The 19,217-nt window shown below is 34.8% G+C and overlaps 1 protein-coding gene across 1 annotated transcript; it reads left to right on the forward strand.

Annotated features, from left to right (window-relative positions):
* Positions 1 to 8,252: 8,252 nt before the first annotated feature.
* LOC121414079 lies at positions 8,253 to 18,240 on the forward strand. Its single transcript, XM_041607134.1, has 8 exons — positions 8,253 to 8,766; positions 12,656 to 12,716; positions 13,196 to 13,248; positions 13,649 to 13,777; positions 14,332 to 14,537; positions 15,174 to 15,254; positions 16,228 to 16,444; positions 17,491 to 18,240. The coding sequence occupies exons 1-8, from the start codon at positions 8,556 to 8,558 to the stop codon at positions 17,535 to 17,537; spliced, it is 1,005 nt and encodes a 334-aa protein (XP_041463068.1). The 5' UTR covers positions 8,253 to 8,555; the 3' UTR covers positions 17,538 to 18,240.
* The last annotated feature ends 977 nt before the right edge of the window (positions 18,241 to 19,217 follow it).

Genomic DNA, 19,217 nt, shown 5'->3' on the forward strand with positions numbered 1-19,217 from the left:
TTCACAATAGATTGTACATTGTAGTCAATGCAATCAATTGTAAAAAAATGTTCTACGATCATTATAAACTTTGTGTAATGGGCCCCTGAATGATAAAAATGAATCCTTGGGTGTGGTTGTTTTGTGTGAAATAACACTGCCTTCTTCATAAAAGTGAATTTAGATTGCATTGTCTGGTAGAAAAGCATCCTGTTCAAAATGGTGTCGTGAACGGTGAATATCAGGGTCTTAAATTTGTCTGCCTTTTTGGGTGCTTGCTCCATTCTTGAGTAGTATGTTGGAATCAATGTTACTTTATGTTTGTTTAGAGAGAGAGATTTGTATGTTGATATCAAAAGACTTGCAAACATATTGGAATATGAAGCACATGGAAGAGAGTCCTTAGTTATTGATATACATGTAACCGTATGGATTTAAAATATCTGGAATATGTATTTATGCATTACATATGTAGGTGGTAAATGAATTATATTTCTGGGGGGCGTTTCATGAAAAGACTTGTCAGACGTTTTATCCGACAGTTACCATAGGAACAGTGCCTCTTAGCCAATCAAAATCATGGAAAGATGTCAGATCTGACAACTTGTTGGATGAAAATGTTGATGAAATGCTCCCCTGATTTAGTGGAGCTTGATCCATGTTTTAAATGTACATGTATATAAATCTAAGCATGGGCATAAATACATTGGCCCGTATTCTGATAGCAGGTTTAACTTAAACTCAGGTTTATAGTTGTGGTTTAAGTATGGATAGCCAATTGTTACATAAATCACTAATAGTAGAGATATCATACTTCAGCTCATTTGGCTCTCAAATCATTCATAATTGTCTAGGAAGTATGAAAAGAATATTGTCTTCACCATTGATGAATCAGGAAAGAGCACAGTAAGCATAAGAAATTATAGTCTTTGACGAAGCTGTTCATGATCGTCATGGCCCGGCTAGAAATTCCGGTATCAGGGTGAACCTGCTTAAGGACTTTGTAGATGTAGATAAAATAAAAATTTTGATGCTTTTGGCTTCCCATACTTAAACCACCACTTTAAACCTGGGTTTAAGTTAAACCTGCCATCAGAATACGGGCCATTATGTCACACTGTACAAGTGGGGGAGGGAATGAGATAATAGTTTGTCTCTCCCTGAAACAATAATTTCGCTGTTGAATTCATGCCAGTAACTATAAGTTTTGATTTGTTTGCAAATGTGTGTTTCATGGATTTTAACAAGTATCTGTAAAATTTAAAAGACAGTACTAGAAGTTTGTTGTATCTATGTAAAAGTAACATGCAAGATAATGACTATTTTACCGCACTTATGACACAGGGAAGGGGGGGGGGGCTGGGTTCGTTGGAAGAATCCACCTCAAATCAAGCGATTTTGTGTTTGTCAAGCATTTGTCTTTATTGCATTTTTCATGTGACCATTTTTTTTAAGGGAAAATTCACCTTGGCATTTATGACAACAAAATAACAATCAATGTATTAATATTGTTGACACAGATCTGTCAAAGAATGCAAAATTAATTGATTTTTAAATTTTTCATTTTGTGTCTTCACATGTGATGTGACTTCTTTAAAATCCTATTTTTTTCTCAGAAAATTGAAAATGGTTTTACCTGTGATTTCATTGTATCATCAGATATATTATTTCATACAGGATGCTATACGAAAAATATTTCTGTCATCAACCATTAAAATATGAAATTTATGGAACATAAATTACATAACCCATGGGGCAGATGCCCTCTTATGACGTCAGAAATCAAAACCTTACAAAAAATAATGATTCCCTTGTTCTTTTATGGATTTTTGTCAAAACTTTCACCAACACTTATTTGCTTTTGTTGAATACTATCTTAGCATTGGGCAAACTTCCCATTTAAAGCGTTTGGTCATGTAGTTGCAAATAAAATAAGTGATTTCCAAGGTATTAATGCATTATTGCTAATGCATAGAAATGTATTTTAATGGATGATTTTGTTGTATCAGTGTTTAAAATTATGGATTGTTCTACTGTATCTTTGAATCGTAAGGATCTGTCCATGGGGATTTGTGCATATTGATAGCTGCATTTGAATCTGAAACTTTTTGTGTGTGTTTAGTTTTTCTCTTTTTTTGCAGCCATTGTACATTATATCTTTGCTGAAGTGTATGTAAATCAGATTTATATTTTTGTCTGGTGAGAAAAGATTTCACTTTGCAAATGTTTTTTTTTCTTTTGAATGTAGAGGTGGCTTGAGTTTGTGTATTATATGTAGATTATTTCTTTATCATACATGTATTATATGAGTACATAATATCATTTTAAAAAAAATTCCAACGATAAACTAAACTTCATTTACATCTCTTCACCTGTTCATTAAGGATGTTTTACAAAAAAGTACAATCTATGTTTGTATAGAAAATTAAAACTCATCAGAAACCTGAGCTTCTAATGTCATGAAAATGTTGCTTATTTCGTTTGAAAAAACTTGAAAGTAGGACTATATTTAGTAATTTGAAGTAGGTGTCTTTGATATTCAACATTCCAAAGCAATGTAATATTCCTTTCCAGACCAAGTTTCTTTAATTGGATATTATTTGTACTTGGACTGATGCTGTCACATTTGGTTTTCTTATGGGATATTGCTAGGAACTTAGAATTAATTATATATATATATACAAAGTCACAAGGCTGACTGGAGGTTCATCAAATTTTATTTGCAAATAAAGTTTGATGAACCTCCAGTCAGCCTTGTGAATTTGTTTATTATCCAAAGCTCTTCCTGTGAAGGACATTGAGCACTCTATTCAAGGATAAAATTCCCGAAGTATATATATATACACATGTATATATAAATATATTTCTAAATATAAGTCTTAAATCTTGGAATTAATTGCAAATATGTAATTGATTACCAGATAGCTTGTTGTAACAGACGGTAGGATTTGATGTGCAGTATTTACAAGTGAGCCATCAATTTCCAACTTACCATCATATTTCAAATTGATTGAAATTTAGGTTTTTACAATATTCTCAGTTAATTGCCTACCATATGCCCATTACTGAAGAAGGAAAATTTGTTCCTGTCTTTTCTTACACAAAGTACCATGTAAATTGTTCACCATTTTGATGTTTTTATAAGTTATTCCATTATGTTTTATTGCACAGAAACATATTTGGAAATAAAAAAATTAAGTTAAGCTTTTGTTTAAGTGTGATGAATCCACATTTTATGATAGTACAATATCAAAGGAAATAATTGAAACCACTTCAAAGTCTCTGAAATGTAGTGAGATATACCTGTACATTTGGCACTCTAGTTTAATATGAATATAAACAAAGAGTTTGAAGCTCTTTGATATAAGAAATCTGTTCTTATTTGCCATAAATTTTAGCCTCTTGCGATACTTCTTGAAACGATGGTCATTTGGTTGTTGTATTTGATTTGCTTGTTATCTGCTTATTTGTCTGCACCTTTCATTCACATTAGCTAACAAAGTTATATGCTTAACCATAATCAACCAATCAACCTGCATGGACAAACACAGCTTTGTTTCATGATCCTTTTTATCATATTTTGGTGTTATCAAAGCACAAGTCAGTTACTCTACAAACTATTATTATGTCACAATACCTTGAACACTCTGAGTGTGATTAATCCATCCATAGCATTTATGCATTATTTTATGTCACATGTGATTATTTGAAAATTTGAAATTGACACCTTGATTTTTTGTTTTCATTATTAGACAAAGTATATATTTTATTGTTAGAAGTTTATGATATGTAGTCCAGTATATTCATAAATTGATATATGTGTTCTATTAGTTCATAATTTTGTTGGTCATTATCCCCTGAAATAATGTTGATAAATTGCTCACTGGTCAACTGCCCTCTTTCCAGATATGATACAATCCCATTTTGTCGCAACAAGTTTTGTATAACTGCCACGTACATGTAGTCTACATTTATTTACCATTTGTGCTACAGTATATACCAATTTCATCTAATATCCATATGGGGCCCATTTCATAAAACCGTTTATATGATAAACAAATTTGCAATATCACTTTTAAGTTACTGAAATCATTTGATTTGATTGGCTGATAGAGAATTTGTTATTATATTAAGTCTTTATGAAATGAATATGGTGAGGTGAACTGTTAATGAACCAAATTATCATTTGATAAAGTGAAAGAAAATAAGGAGATGGAAGCAAAAATAGAACCAACTGGGCATTATACTACATAAAATGTAGACTTAGTGGCCCTTATTCTGAACTCGGGTTTTAATTAAACCCTGGTTTAAAGTTGTGCTTTAACTATGGATAGCCAATGGGGCACAAATCCATAACAATACACATCTGATTTATTAACTCGTATGACACCCAAATTGTCTGGAAATAGTAACTGAAGTATTTTGAAATATATTTCTTCATTATGATAGCAAATGGAAACAAAATAGTAAACATAAGAAATATACAATATAAACAGAGTTTTTGAATTTTTGGCTCCTCATGATTTTAGCACAGAATTAGACCATGGTCTAAGTTAAACCTGACCTCAGAATACGGGCCAGTGGGTATTAGACCAAATGAATATTAGACCAAATTGTCAGTATACCAAATGATTTTCCCATTTGGAATTTTAGGCTCTGAGAAGAACACTGAGTGAAAATAATCTATGTGACCCTCTTGTAATTCTCTGCTTGAAACATTGCTATTACTGTCTGTTTCCCCAAATATAATTACTTAAAGGTCAAGTCCACCTCAGAAAAATGTTGATTTGACTCAATAGAGAAAAATCAGACAAGCACAATGCTGAAAATTTCATCAAAATCGGATGTAAAATAAGAAAGTTATGACATTTCAAAGTTTCGCTTATTTTTAACAAAATAGTTATATGAACGAGCCAGTTACATCCAAATGAGAGAGTCGATGATGTCACTTACTATTTCTTTTGTTTGAATTATACAATATTTCAATTTTTACAAATTTGATGATTAGGACCTCCTCGCCTGAAGCACGAATGTTAAAATAATGGAATTCACTAGTTCAAAGAGGAATAAAACTTCACATGACAATGAAGAGAAAATCAAAATATTTCATATTTCATATAATAAAATACAAAAGAAATAGTGAGTGATGTCATCAGTTCCCTCATTTGCATACCGACCGAGATGTGCATGTAACTGTTTTGTGAAATGAAGCGAAACTTTAAAATGTCATAACTTATTTTACATCCGATTTTGATGAAATTTTCAGTGTTGTGCTTGTTGAATTTTTCTCTTTTTATTCAAATCAAGTTCTTGTTGGGGTGGACTTGTCCTTTAAGTACAGTGTTTAAGGGGCTGTCATGCTAGTCTACAGTGCAAACCCTTCACTTGAGTTAAGTGGTTTGAATGCACACCCTACAAATGGCTTTTAATGTGCTAGTCTTGTGTGGAGACCCACTCGTTGATCAAAGTTTCAATCAGGGTCTTTGCCTGCAGACTGTCTCAGCCAGCGTAAGTTGATTTACCTATATGACATAATAATAATAATATGTCCATTTATATAGCGCAGTTACTATGTGCATATACTCAATTGCGCTTTGATACTTGGTATCATATTATTACCCCGGCTGTAGCTGAGCCGCCATATTAATAGGCGCTAAAGCGTTCAAGGAAAAATCCTACCGGGTACCCATTCACCTCACCTGGGTCGAGTGCAGCACAATGTGGATAAATTTCTTGCTGAAGGAAATTACGCCATGGCTGGGATTCGAACCAACGACCCTCTGTTTCAAAGTCCGGAGACTAATCCACTGGGCCACAACGCTCCACAATGACGTGTCATTCAATCCTATTCCTTGGTAACATAAAAATCAAAAAATAATTTTGTGTTGTTCAAACAAGGCGATTCTTGATATCATGAAATTGGATATGTATGATAAATGGCTTGCCATGTGTAAGTCAATTTATCCTGGCTAAAAACTCAAGGTCTGACCTCCTCTTTAGATGTAGGTTTGAACGTTTAAATTTTGAATTATGCTCTTTAGCATTTTATCCTGGCTCTTGTATTTGAAGTGAATTGTTGCTATGCATAATTCCTAAGGCACTTATTATTTCAATAAAAAATGAAAATATTCTACAAACCTTGTGACCAACGCTATTTCTTAATCTTGGACTCTACTTGAACACATTTCATTTATTAACACTTATATATTAAACACAATTTCCAATCTAAATATGTCATTGTACTTCACGTGTAATTCATACCACTTTTGAATTTGTAGAAATATATATATTTATGCTGAATATATATAATACTTTATTATGTTTGTGCAGTGTTGTTTCAGTCGGCACTGAAAAAAACTTCTGGCATTCTCTAGTTAATAAATTATGAACAAACACAAGAAGCTTTAATGCATTATTTTTCTTATTTTAATATAGTGGTGTATGTGCTGTCGATTACGATCCTGGGGGCCATTTCATAAAGCTGTTCGTAAGTTAAGAGCGACTTTAAGAACGACTGGTGATCCTTTCTTACGCGCTAAAGTATTGCCAATGAAGATACCATTTACCACAAGAAAGGATCACCAGTCGTTCGTTAAGTTGTTCGTACTGTTACGAACAGCTTTATAAAACATTCACCTGGTGGGTGTTTCATAAAGCTGTTTGTAAGATACAAATGACTTTACGCACGACTGGTGATCCTTTCTTATGCTATGTGATATCCCTATGTAATTGAGATAATGACCTGATAACATGTTCCAGTCGTTCGTAAAGCTGTTTGTAACTTTACGAAAAGTTTTGTGAAACACCCACCTATATTCATTGACATGGACCTTCTGGTGGTGATGAGCATAATTATCTCAAACACTTTAATTTCCTGGATTTGAAATAAATCGGCTGTGAACATAGTGACCAGCCCAATTTCTGATTTAGTTTTAATGTTAAGGATTAACTTTCAAATCTCTAGATTTAAATTCAGTCTTTATAAAACTAAATTTCAGCAATCATTTTTCACATCCGATCTGAATTTAATTTAAATCCTTGGAATTTAGACTAAAGAAAATGAATTCACCTAGTTATGACACTAACTTGCTAACCAAGAGCAAATTGATAAACATAAACGAAAGTTAAAATAATATTGCCATGATATTTCTGGACTACATACAGTAAATTCAATTTTCATCCGTCTTTCATCAAGATTTTACAATGTGGTAGGGAGAGAGGGTCGAATTTCACTCACAAAATTGGGGAAAAAATCGAACACAAAAATAAACCAATTGGAATCGAAAATTGTGAACGGTAGCGAGCGGCGATGATATTTTTCTCTCCGCTCCACGACCGCTCCAACAACGCTCGGACGGCGTGACCAGGGGTGGTATACTGATCCATTTTATCTCAGATAAAATAAAATATTTTAAAGATAAAATGACCTCAGAATACCGCCCCAGGTCTTTAAGTCTTGTTCGCACAGGTGCCCACTAGCAACAAATTTCTTGTAATAGGTATCGGCATTAATCGATCACATTGATTGATCGTCAGCTCTTCTCAGAAGTAAAGTGGCGGTAAAAATCAACAAAGTATTTTCACAACCACAGCTTCATCGCAATTCATATTAATTGATGATTATGTAGCCTAAATGTATGACCAGGCGCTATATTAAGGGGAGGGGGCTTTGGGGACTGAAGCCCCCTCTCACACCCCCCAAAAAACCGACTACAAAAAAAAGATATATGATTATATAGGCCCAATATATGTGTATATTTATTGATTCATACATTTAAAGTTTCTTTCAAAACTGTGATGTAACGAGGATGAATTCGAGCAGGTTGCACTATTCATGATCTTAATGACTATTCTGCCATATTTGGTTCGTCAACTTAGCGTACTTTATGGAGAGAATCTGCTCCCTTTTCTAGATTTGAAAAAAAATAAGAAGTAATGCGATTGTTTCATTTAGTGAGCTGATTCCGTTAATGCCAGGCATTGTAATAGCTAAAACGATTCTTTAATATTTCCAGCTTCAAAATCTTCCATTACGTAATCATAAGCTGTTCAAAACCCACAGTGACTATTTGCACCCTTACAAGTCCAGAGAAGGACAATCGTTACCCCATCAGGAACTCTTTAAAACTACAAGTTCCCGTACTTAATGCTGGGATCTGGGATTAATATTCAGCGATTTTAACCGAGTGCTGTAATAAGCTATTGCAAATCCTTGCTTCTGATTGGCTGGGAGCAAAATTAGTCGGTGAAAAAAAAACTTTTCATGAAATACGCCCCTGTACCCAACGAGAGAGCGGCCATCAAGGTGAAGAGCGGCTTGTAAAAGAAGGGTGCAGGATCAATCTTTAAAAACGTCGTTTAAGGATCTCACAATTCATTGTCTACACGGATTATCCTGTGAAAGATAATACACAAGAGGCGGACTGTACCAGGTCAGAAGAAAAACAAGGGACTCTATAGGACTGGTGCTTGTACTTTCCAATCGGGGGTTTCAGGGAGGTACATTTTGAACGGGAAATTACGTGAATATCTAAAAGAAATTAGGTGATACCAGTTTTCTAGAAATTGAATTCGAAATGTCTTCCGAAAATGACAACAAGTTTTGTATGCTGGTTCTCTTGGTGTGCTGTGCCTTCATCATCGCGACAGTGGGTGTGGTTCTCGGAGCCCTGAGCCTGGCCCAGGTTGGGTTGAACGGAAGGGCAGATTATAACATCTATGCTGGGAGCAGTGGGGGCACGACCGGGGATAGTGGCGTCGACAGCGGCGTTTCATCACCGTCCTCTTGTAAGTAAATGCAGCTGTATAGGCCTACCGCCTTGTTACTTGTTACTGATATACTTTATTAAAGGAAATTATACCAGGATGTGTGTTTGGGGAGGGGTACAGGTACGATGCCACGGAGGGGGGGGGGAGCACGACTCCTTCTGATTTTGAGCGATGAAAAGAGAAGGGGGATCAAGAATCTTGAAAAGACAAAAATAATAAAGATATGACTTTGTTCTCTTATAACACTTTTGCCTCGATTTTCTTTTTATACAATTAAAGGTGCCGCCCCTGGCACTATATCTAAATGATTTTAGAAGACTAGATAATGCCTTGTCTAGGATCGCAATAAAGGTTTGATGATGAGGATTTTTTTTCATCAAAGATGTCATCTAGAAATTACTTTGTATTGCAATGCTATATAAATATCAGTACCGAACTTTTTATACGATTCACAATAATTTGTTCCTATATTACTGACCTCCCCCCCAAAAAAAGTGCAGATTTTCATTTTTTCATTTGCTGTTTGTTCATCGAATATAATTTGATGTCTATTTACAGTTCACCAAGACTATTTCAAACATTATTCGATTTTGTATAGGCAAGGGAATAGTCCGAGGCTATTTCTAAAATGCACGAAACATTATTTCCGTTTTAAGTATAGAGAGTTTCCACTTAACGACGGATTCAAGAATGTCGAAAATGTATTTTCAAATGCCTTTCATGAAAACAAACAACCAAGAAGTCTTTGTCGAAAATGATTGGGCAATCAAAAGCAGTTTCGTCCAGGACTCTGGACAAAACCATATTGTATTTGCAAATTTTTGTCAGCTCCGAAAGTGAAGACGAAATTGTTGTTCTGGTTTATCAATTATCGACTAACACCTCTCAGCTGTTCTTTGTCATTTTGACAGCATTTGACAAAACACTTTCAGGACTTTGTTCTTGAATCCGCCGTGCGCTGAGATGCGAAACTCCCTCTACCTTCGTGCAACAGTAGAAGTTATACAAGGAAGACGTTTTCGGTTATTGTCCAAATTAACGCGGAAACGGCAAAACGAAGAATGGATGAAATGAAAAGATTACTGGATTAAGAGATGTAAAGGTATTATAGGATTATGCGATTGATTTGTTCGACTGTTTATTGTCCAATACCATACCCAGGCAACCTTATCGGTTTCTTATTGAGAAGAAAAAAATGAAACAACCATGGGATATAAACGCATTTTGAGAAACTTAGGAATCTAGGTCTAAGGCAGTCTGACGCCAAGAAAGTGCATACCTCTAATTCGCTTTATAATTTTGATAAAGAATGAATTGGTTATAAATACTGAATTTACTGAACGAAATATTGTGATTTAGTTTAAATTATTGTTTACAATTTGAATTTTCTCATTTGGGGCTAACCTCGATTAGCATTTGGCTGTTGCGCTATAGCCCCAAATATCTGTTTTTTTATGTTATGCAGGGGCCGAGGAATCAGGAAAGGGGGTGGGGCTTCAGCTCCCGCTTTTTTCAAAACTGTATACAAAAACGTAAAACTTAACATCTCACTTTGATATTTTTCATGACCAACCCCCTCTCACATACACATTGCAAAAACTCTGGTGTTGATTTAATACCAGCCTGGAATCTATATTGTCCTCATCAGAGAAGTTTTAAACAACACCAGTTTGGTGTTTGTATAAAACTTTTTACCTGAGAAAACTAAGGTTGTTTTTACCGGAGTTTTTGCCCTGTGCTTAAGTCAATGGCGGAAATCAGACTAACCTTAGTTTTCAGTTTTTACCAGAGTTTTCTCAGGTAAAAAGTTTTATGCAAAGGGCCCCAGATAGGTGTTTATACAACACCAATTAGTATTAAACCAGCATCATTTTGATTCCAACCTGGCGTTGTTTTACACTCCTCTGGTGTAGACATAAATACATGTGGATTCCGTTCTGGGGCCTGTTGCATAAAACTTTTTACCTGAGAAAACTCTGGTAAAAACTGAAAACTAAGGTTAGTCTGATTTCTGCCATTGACTTTAACACAGGGCAAAAACTCTGGTAAAAACAACCTGAGTTTTCTCTGGTAAAAACTTTTATGCAACGGACCCCTGGTGTTAAATCAACACCGGAGTTTTTGCAATGCACTTTCGGCCCATCCCCGTTCCGCGCCCCCTTTATGCAATGTTAAGTGTAAATTTATTTTACATTGAAATTTGGTAATTAATTCAATTCAAACCAGAAAATGAGCATAGATAAAGAGTATTAACATTTTATTCGGCAAAATTAAATATATTTGAGTTTTATTGGTTTAAAGTAATTCTAGTTCTGCCGATCGATCAACATGTTACATGCAAAAATGACATTCCTTTGTAAAGCATTATTATATAAAACTTTAAGCCTGCAAACAACGCATTGACCTGCCTTTTTCTTTTCTTGTCGAGAACCAGTACCAGTCGGGGACGTGTATTGATCAAAGGAACTCAATAAAAGCTTAAATCGATCTCCTTTCTCTATTGATAATAGTTTAAAGGGATTTAGGTATTGATTTTTATTAATTGCACCCCGCCCAAAGAGTTCTCACACATTGACAGAAAGTGGCAAAAGGAAGTGTGTTTTGTTCTTGTTTTTCTATTGATCTGCTACTTGCTACTTTCGTTGGAAGTGAAGAGAGAACACTCTTCAAAGTTGATGCCACACAGAAATAAACATCCAGACAAACACATCGCAAGGAGAGAGGGAGTGGAGAAGGGCAAATGACCCCCCTCTAGCCTCAGTAAAAATAAAAAGTTAAATCAATATTTGAAAAGTTGAAGGGGTTAGAACCTTTTTTCCAAATGATATATCCAACCCTGCATTAAGTTGATTTTCAACATTTTAAGTGGTAAATAAATCATTTAGAAAAGTTTGTCACTCCTTCAACGATTCAATGTTGATTTAACATTTATATTTTTAGAGTTATTATATTTTTAGAGTAACTCTTTTTGCCATTGCCTCTTCGTGGACAGTTTAAGACTGATGTGAACTTTTATCATGGCCACTTTTGTGGATAGTAGGCCTATACTACTGACAGAATGATACGACATAATAAGGATGGGCTGAATGATAATTTTCATTGAGTACTCTGCATGCAAGATGGATGTGGTATATGCATATATTACTATATCTGTTGATTGGACCCTTTTAATGTACGACATTGATTGGTATTATAAATGTAAATGGAAATAATTACTTTCTGTTTTGTTGGAAATAAATTCTGAATTTGGAATTTTCAAAAAGTCAATTCAGTGACGCTAGGGGCTTAAAGATATTATGTAGGAAAACGCAGAAAAAAATTATTTTATGTCACATTTGCATAAAAATACATTTCTTATTACGATATTAAGATAGGAATAAAATACAAGAGATTACAGATGACTATAGAGAATAATACAGGAATAACAAAAGCAAATCCAAGACGGTTTCAAACAGAAAAACAATTAACAACATATTGGACTATCCTAGGGGAACACAATAAGCAAAATGAAACGGCCTAATGAAAAAAAATAAATGAGTTTCGTTTAAAAGATCGATTTTAGTGAATGGTACGATTTAAGATAATTAGTGTAATCAGATTGGGTCAACATATTCGATTGTAATTTGTTAATTTGGCAAAATAGTTATTCAGTCTGGAAAGTTTGTAATAATGCAAATGGAATTCTTTATATATCACTGAATATTTTAACTATTGTAACCTAGATTATTGAAGGGTGAAGAAAAAAGTGTGCAAGAATGATCAGTCATCATCCAGAAGTCTTATACCGGTATCGCAGGTGTTTTACACAATAAGGTCCACTGTCATCGAGTTCCATTATTTCAAGATAGTATATTTTCTTTCGATAGTATGACTTAGTATTTTAATCGTATTCTCATATTCACTATAGCCTCTGACGATAAAGTTTGGCTCTTTGCTATCGGGGACTATGACAACCGATTGGAATACTTGTAAGTAACTTTTTTCTGATTTGTATTTGTTTCTACACTTATATATTAACTAAACTAAGTAATATACATTTTTTGACCTAGATTACCCTATCAAAGGCATGACCATATTTATAGCGCTTACCACTTACAAGAAGTCTATTAGCACTCTTACGCTTTTTACCGTGTGATTCTTTGAGCTCTTGTTCTATTTTTCCCTTTTTTGTGATATGTTGGAATTTCAATATTTTGTATAATGTATCTAATGTAAATGGAAAACTTCTGATGAGGTGACATAAGTACTCTGCAATAATGCATCAGTCACTGTGGTTTTGCAAAGCAGGTGTACTAATCGTTTCTGCGTTTTAACGATAAATAAATTCCTGTTCTATGAAAAGCACACACACGACTTTGATAATTTATTCATACATTCATTTTGGTTTTGATTTAATTTATATGTATTAAGCTTATTGATTACGTACTTCTCTTTATCGTCATTCAAGGGATCCTGTGTCAAACCAGTTGAAAGGTTACAATGCAGACATTATCGATGCAGGTATGGGGATATATCAATTCATTATTTGTTTTATTTTATTCTACATACAATGTTGAGCTTGGATTCAGTAGAGTATGAAACGATTACGATAAGTATAACAGGCCTGTTTTAAAGTGTGTAATAAAAGCACAGCATGGCATACACTTAAAACCCTAAACGATTTTTTTTACTCTGAACTATAGGTTCTAAAAAGAACCATTTCCTCTTTTCTGTTCTTTAATCGATTATTATGAGGTAATATAAATATTTATCTGCAATAAAGCTCATGAAGAAAAATGTATCATGCACCAATATTTGTTATGCATATAATATTTACAATCTACAAATCTACATTACACTGATAAAATCATAAAGGAGATGTACAATAATATCTGTTATAAATTTTCTCCCCTTTTTACAGTTTGTGATATCGCAAATAAGAATTGTGAATTGGTCTGGGATGTATACAGCAACTGTTGGGAGAGCCCTGCTAATGAGAGAGCCAGAGGGGGAGTTGGTTTGATGGCAAACTGGTACACCGCCTGCACAGGTATGATGTCATAATTGAAGTCATTCATGAAATTTTATCAAAATGATTACCAATGAATGTCGATCTATTGTTATGATTTCATTGTATTGCATAAATGTTATCAAAATATTCTTCTGAAAAATAAACAGGATTATGCCTGTGTAAATCTAATATTGCTCCCGTAATTTAAGAAAGAAGAACAATAATGACCTAAAAGAATACTATCTAATATCCCCAGTCTAATGATACAGTATGAGAGAATTGCGATTAAACCTTAAAAAAATCTTTTCATACTGTAAATTTATTGATGATTTATTTGCCACGAATCAGTAGCAGTGACGATATAATGCATGCAGCAAGCTTTGTTCATGACGTATATAATCATTGAAGAGTAACCTTTTTTTGGTGGTGGGCGGGGGGGGGGGGCTCAGCTCATGTCAGTTATGTTTTTTCGATATATTATTTAGAACATTTTAAATGTAGGCCCTTATTTGTTAGCAAGACCTTATCAATCTTAATTTGTTTACGTATACGATCTGCCAGTGTCTTTTATCAATTATCATTCATAATTTCAGGATGGATACAAACTTATGAACGTCTCCTCACCTTCGGTTTCACACGACCCTTTTCACAGAAGGGAAAGGTCGCCCTCTATGCCGCGAGTGGAAGCAGTCAGGATTACTCCGATCTCTCGGGGCTCAGAGTTGGTTTTCTAGCAACGTGGTTTTCTGACGCCCCTTGCCTAGCTCGCTACACGACTGATCCGTCTTATCCAATTGCGGTATGATTACAATGATAACGCTCATATAATATATCGGGAATTTCACACTTTTGATTGATTGATTGATTGATTGATAACGAATTTATTCATTCCAAAATTTTAACAAAGTTACAAAGTAAAGCAAAATATAATATAACATTTTGAAATGAAATAGGAAAAACTTCTGTCTCAGAACCCCCCCCCCCTCCTTCATGTTCACCGTGCCGTCACTCCCTTTGCCAATCTTTATTTTTCATCACGTCGACCTTTCATCGGCGCGTAAATTTAACGCTTCTAATTCTTCACATTCTCCTCCTCCACTAAAACACTTGGTTGGTTTATCCAGTCCCGTCCATAATAATCCCTTTTCTCTATATTGAAATAATGAATTGGTTTAGCATCACCGTATCAAGAGGCATATTCTTCAAGACGGCGTTACATAAAAACTTACCCACACTCCATCTAGAATAAGTGTATATTAATCATTGTAGATCTATATCAGTTGTGTATTTAAAAAAAACGAACCTTAATTTTAATAAATTATTAAGTAGCTATGTCTAGTATTGTACAACATCTTAAAGTGATTCATTTAGGTAACTCTTTTTTTTTACACTTTGAATAGTTTAAATCTTATTTATTTGCAAACTTGTTTTCTAGGGTGCTGATTTACCATCGGATAGTCAAAAGATCACGTACGATACGGCTGAAGATCTCATTGCTGCCGTGCAGAATGGAGATGTAAGTTAATCATTCATTATAAACTCTGTTTCTTTCTTTTTGTACAGGGTAAATTCGTTTCATTTCTAAACTTTGAGAAAAATGCAATGCAGGTCACATAAGCACTTTTCCAGTCGAAAATTTTCTGACAAGCACACAAATAAAAGGTCATCAAATTCAGTATAGGAGCATGGGGGGGGGGTGGCACTCTGTTTCCCTCTCCACATCAGGTAGGCTGAAGTGTATAGTATATAATGTTATTAATGTATTTATTTTTCTTTGAATATTTTTTTTTTTTGATTGCGATGGTGACTCATGGATATGATATTGTAACCAGATTAAGATAAGACGTCAATACTGGGTACCGTTTCATACACACTTTGTTATAAAAACAAATGCATATTTTCTGTAACAAAATGATTATCAGCCAGTCACATCGAAAGATTTCAGTAGCTTTTAACTGTTATTCTAAATTTGTTGTTATAAACAAGTTTTCTTAAACGGACTCCTGCTCATCACAAGTAGATGTGAAAATACTGTAATACTAGATTTTACGGAAGACGAGAAAAATAACATAGATTGCGTTTGCTAATTTCATTTAGATATTCATTCTGAAAAACGATTTATTACCAAAACTATAACAATTCATAATGGACTAACCGAGCAAAAGGTATTGCCATTCACGGCGTCTGCATTGTGGAGCTGTATGCCTTGATGGTGTTCATTATTTTGTTTGTTTGGGTTTTTTGGTGATAGATTGCATTTTTCGAATGTCGCACCATTCGATGGAAAAATTTGTGCTATGTTATCTGAAGTATATGAAGTTATTCTCCGCCCCAGTAAAACATTAAATGAATGATTGATTATACGAAATGGTTCAACAAATTCAAGGAGGTGCTATTCAAAATTCCGAATAATGTTTTCCACTTTTGATTAAGCAGTGAGGCAATAAAAAAAATCAATATGGAAATGTATCTGTCTTGTTATTTTCAAGGTGGATGTTGCTTTCAGTGTCCGCCGGCCCCAACTCGACGATGCCCTGGAAACTATTTCTCCCGCGGATTTCCCAAATAACTGTGAAGCGGCTGGTGGAAGCATGATGACTTCGAAGTCGAACCAGGAATTCATCCGCTGGTGGGACGACGCTTTCAGTAGACTGGTTGGGACCAGCCGTTACGACACGATTTGTCAAAATATCGTTAACGAGCACGGTAAAGTCTTTGATCACCCCACCTCGTTCCAACAGTCCAATTAGCAACAGTAAATAAATATTTCAACAAGATATAAGTGTGTTGATTGTGATGAGAATTGAGAAATGAGCTGAGCTGCAAGTCTAAACTTTAAGGACAAAAGTCAATACCGATCTGTGGGCCTTCTTTTTATGTTGCATAATCAGGAGGTAGGCTAAATTTGATGCTAAAAATGTTGATTAGCATATCGATTAATTACATTAAGTTGAAGGAGGGTAAATTAGTATTATTTGCCTTCGACATTCGATATTTAAAATTGTCAAAGTAAACTTAGCACTGTTGGTGATTCGAGCAGTGAACTTATTGTTTCGCGGGAGGGGGGGGGGTGATCTTTAAACCTTCCTACTTGATGTCACAATTTTTTTTGCCCTTGTATCCTAGGGAAGATCAGGGACCTGTTGCAGAAGAAATTACGATCAAACGTAACGCTAACAACAAAACACAACTTGATTTTCAACCAATCAAACGCGCGTATTAGGGACTTGCGCTTTAGGTTTAGGCTAAATCAAATTCTTTCTGCAAACGGGCCTCTGTATAGGCTTTCACAGATGGGCAAAACATGGAATAAGGGACACCCTTTAAGGTTTGAAACACTCTCTCCTTACTTTAAAGAAAAATACATCACCCGCGGATGGGGGTGGGGTTACAAAGTACTTATCAATTCAATTCAATTCAATGTTTTATTCAATTCCAATAAAAATCAATAAGGCAGAGTATAGAATACAGTGATAACAAACACAATGTACATAATAAGGAAAGAAAATGTAAAACAAGTATTAAACAGATACAAATGACAATAAAGAGATATAATATTAGAATTAGGTGGTCCTAAAAACCTATCAAGGTTTGTCGAGATAACAACCCTTTAATACATAAAAAATGAAATAATCCAAATTGAAATCATGAATTTGGTAAAATGCTCATTTAAAATCTTTAAAATTATCTGAAGAGGATCATCGAATACAATGACCTTATTATCATTACTTTATTTTCTTCTCACCTATCAGGAGACATTCCCGGTTCTACTGCCACAGACATCTGCATTGGTTACTAAATAAGCAATCATCTCGTACACCATGATCGAGCAAGTGAAATTCCAGAGGACCTCCTCACATAGCAACAACATAATGTTTATTTTTTCAAATACATTTTGATGATATCATTTAGAAGAGATCGGTGATGAATATGCCAATGTCAAAAAGTCAAGATTTTGGGCTCGTGGAATCGCCTTAATTGAGAAACGGAAATAGTTCGATATTAACATAAATAAGGTAAAGAGGTTAAAAAAATGGAACACAATGGTCGGCCTAAATTGGCCCAGTTTTGGAATTCAACGGAAATTTATATTGCTCCTCCACCCACCCCAGCCCTGTCAATTTTCCAAAAAGCAGTAGAGAAAATCGTAATACCAAGTCTTTTATAATTATGCCAGATTTGTTTTGAAATTAATTCAAATTCAATTGTATTGACCCTCTACTCGCTCTGTTCGCACGCTCTTCATTTTTCTAATGCATTATCATAATTATGCTCGATATTCTCAGTTTTAATTACCATCACCTAAATTGTAGTTTCAGATGCATTATGATGATGTTCATGTATTTTTAAATGTAAATTTTTGAAAATTTTATTTACATATTTTTGTATAAGTATACAATCAGTAGATCGCAAATACTTGGGTAGAAAGAGATTTTCGTTATGAGCAAAAATGTGAATTTAGTAGGTTTAAAGATAAAGTGCATGGCGTGGTATGAAGTCAATGGTTCTGTTTAAATGTGAAGTTCTTTTAACAGTGTATACATCCGCAACGTGGTATCAGTAAAAACTCGTGCTATGCTTGATCATTTTGATTAGCAGTGACATTAATGATGCTATTTTTCTACAACTAAATACAATAGATACACTTTTTGGAACTTGATATTTTTAATGATTAAATCGTAGCAGGTCACCCTGAAAGGGTATAAAACCAGGGACCTGGGAAGCGGGGGTGCTGGGGGTGCTGAAGCACCCCCAGAAATTTTCCTGGGGGTGCTGCGTGTATTATTTTCCATAGGCAGCACCCCCACGAAATCAGGTTCCCCCTGTATATTTTTTAATATGTTATAATGTACATAATTATCACATCCAAAAATCGCAAATCATTTACATAGTCTTTCACATATTCCAATAACATCGCTCCTATCATGCCTATAACGCGACTCAATCAAGCTCGGCACCCCGATACAGTTTACACCAAAGGTTTACACACTACTCGATAGCAGGGAGAGTCACATGGGTGTGGCTGACTTGAAACTTCCCGGTTTTATGTCGAATTCAGTGTTTGCGCGCCCGAACGCCCGTGTTTTGTATAAGCAATTACAAGTCAGACAATAGAAATCAAATTTCACAGTCTTTTTCACCCTGGTCCCATGGTACTGGGAAGCGGCGTTGCAGGGGGGGGGGAGGAGGGCTGGGGTGAAGTACCCCCCAAATTTGGGGGTGCTGCATGTCATTTTCCATAGGTAGCACCTCCTGGAAACCTAGTGGTAGGTATGACAAATGATTAATGTAATGAAAATGAACAACGTTTTGTAGACCCCCCCTTCAGAATTTTCCGACACAGTACTTAAAATTGTGTTTAGATTCACCCTTTTCAGAATCGGAATATCAAATATTTTCTGCTCGCGCTTCGCGCTTGCGTTATTGATTTAGAATGCCCAGATACTAGGTCTATCTCTAAACACGCGCACGCATGTTT

Source organism: Lytechinus variegatus, chromosome 4, assembly GCF_018143015.1.
Source record: "Lytechinus variegatus isolate NC3 chromosome 4, Lvar_3.0, whole genome shotgun sequence".
In the NCBI taxonomy this organism is placed as follows: domain Eukaryota; kingdom Metazoa; phylum Echinodermata; class Echinoidea; order Temnopleuroida; family Toxopneustidae; genus Lytechinus; species Lytechinus variegatus.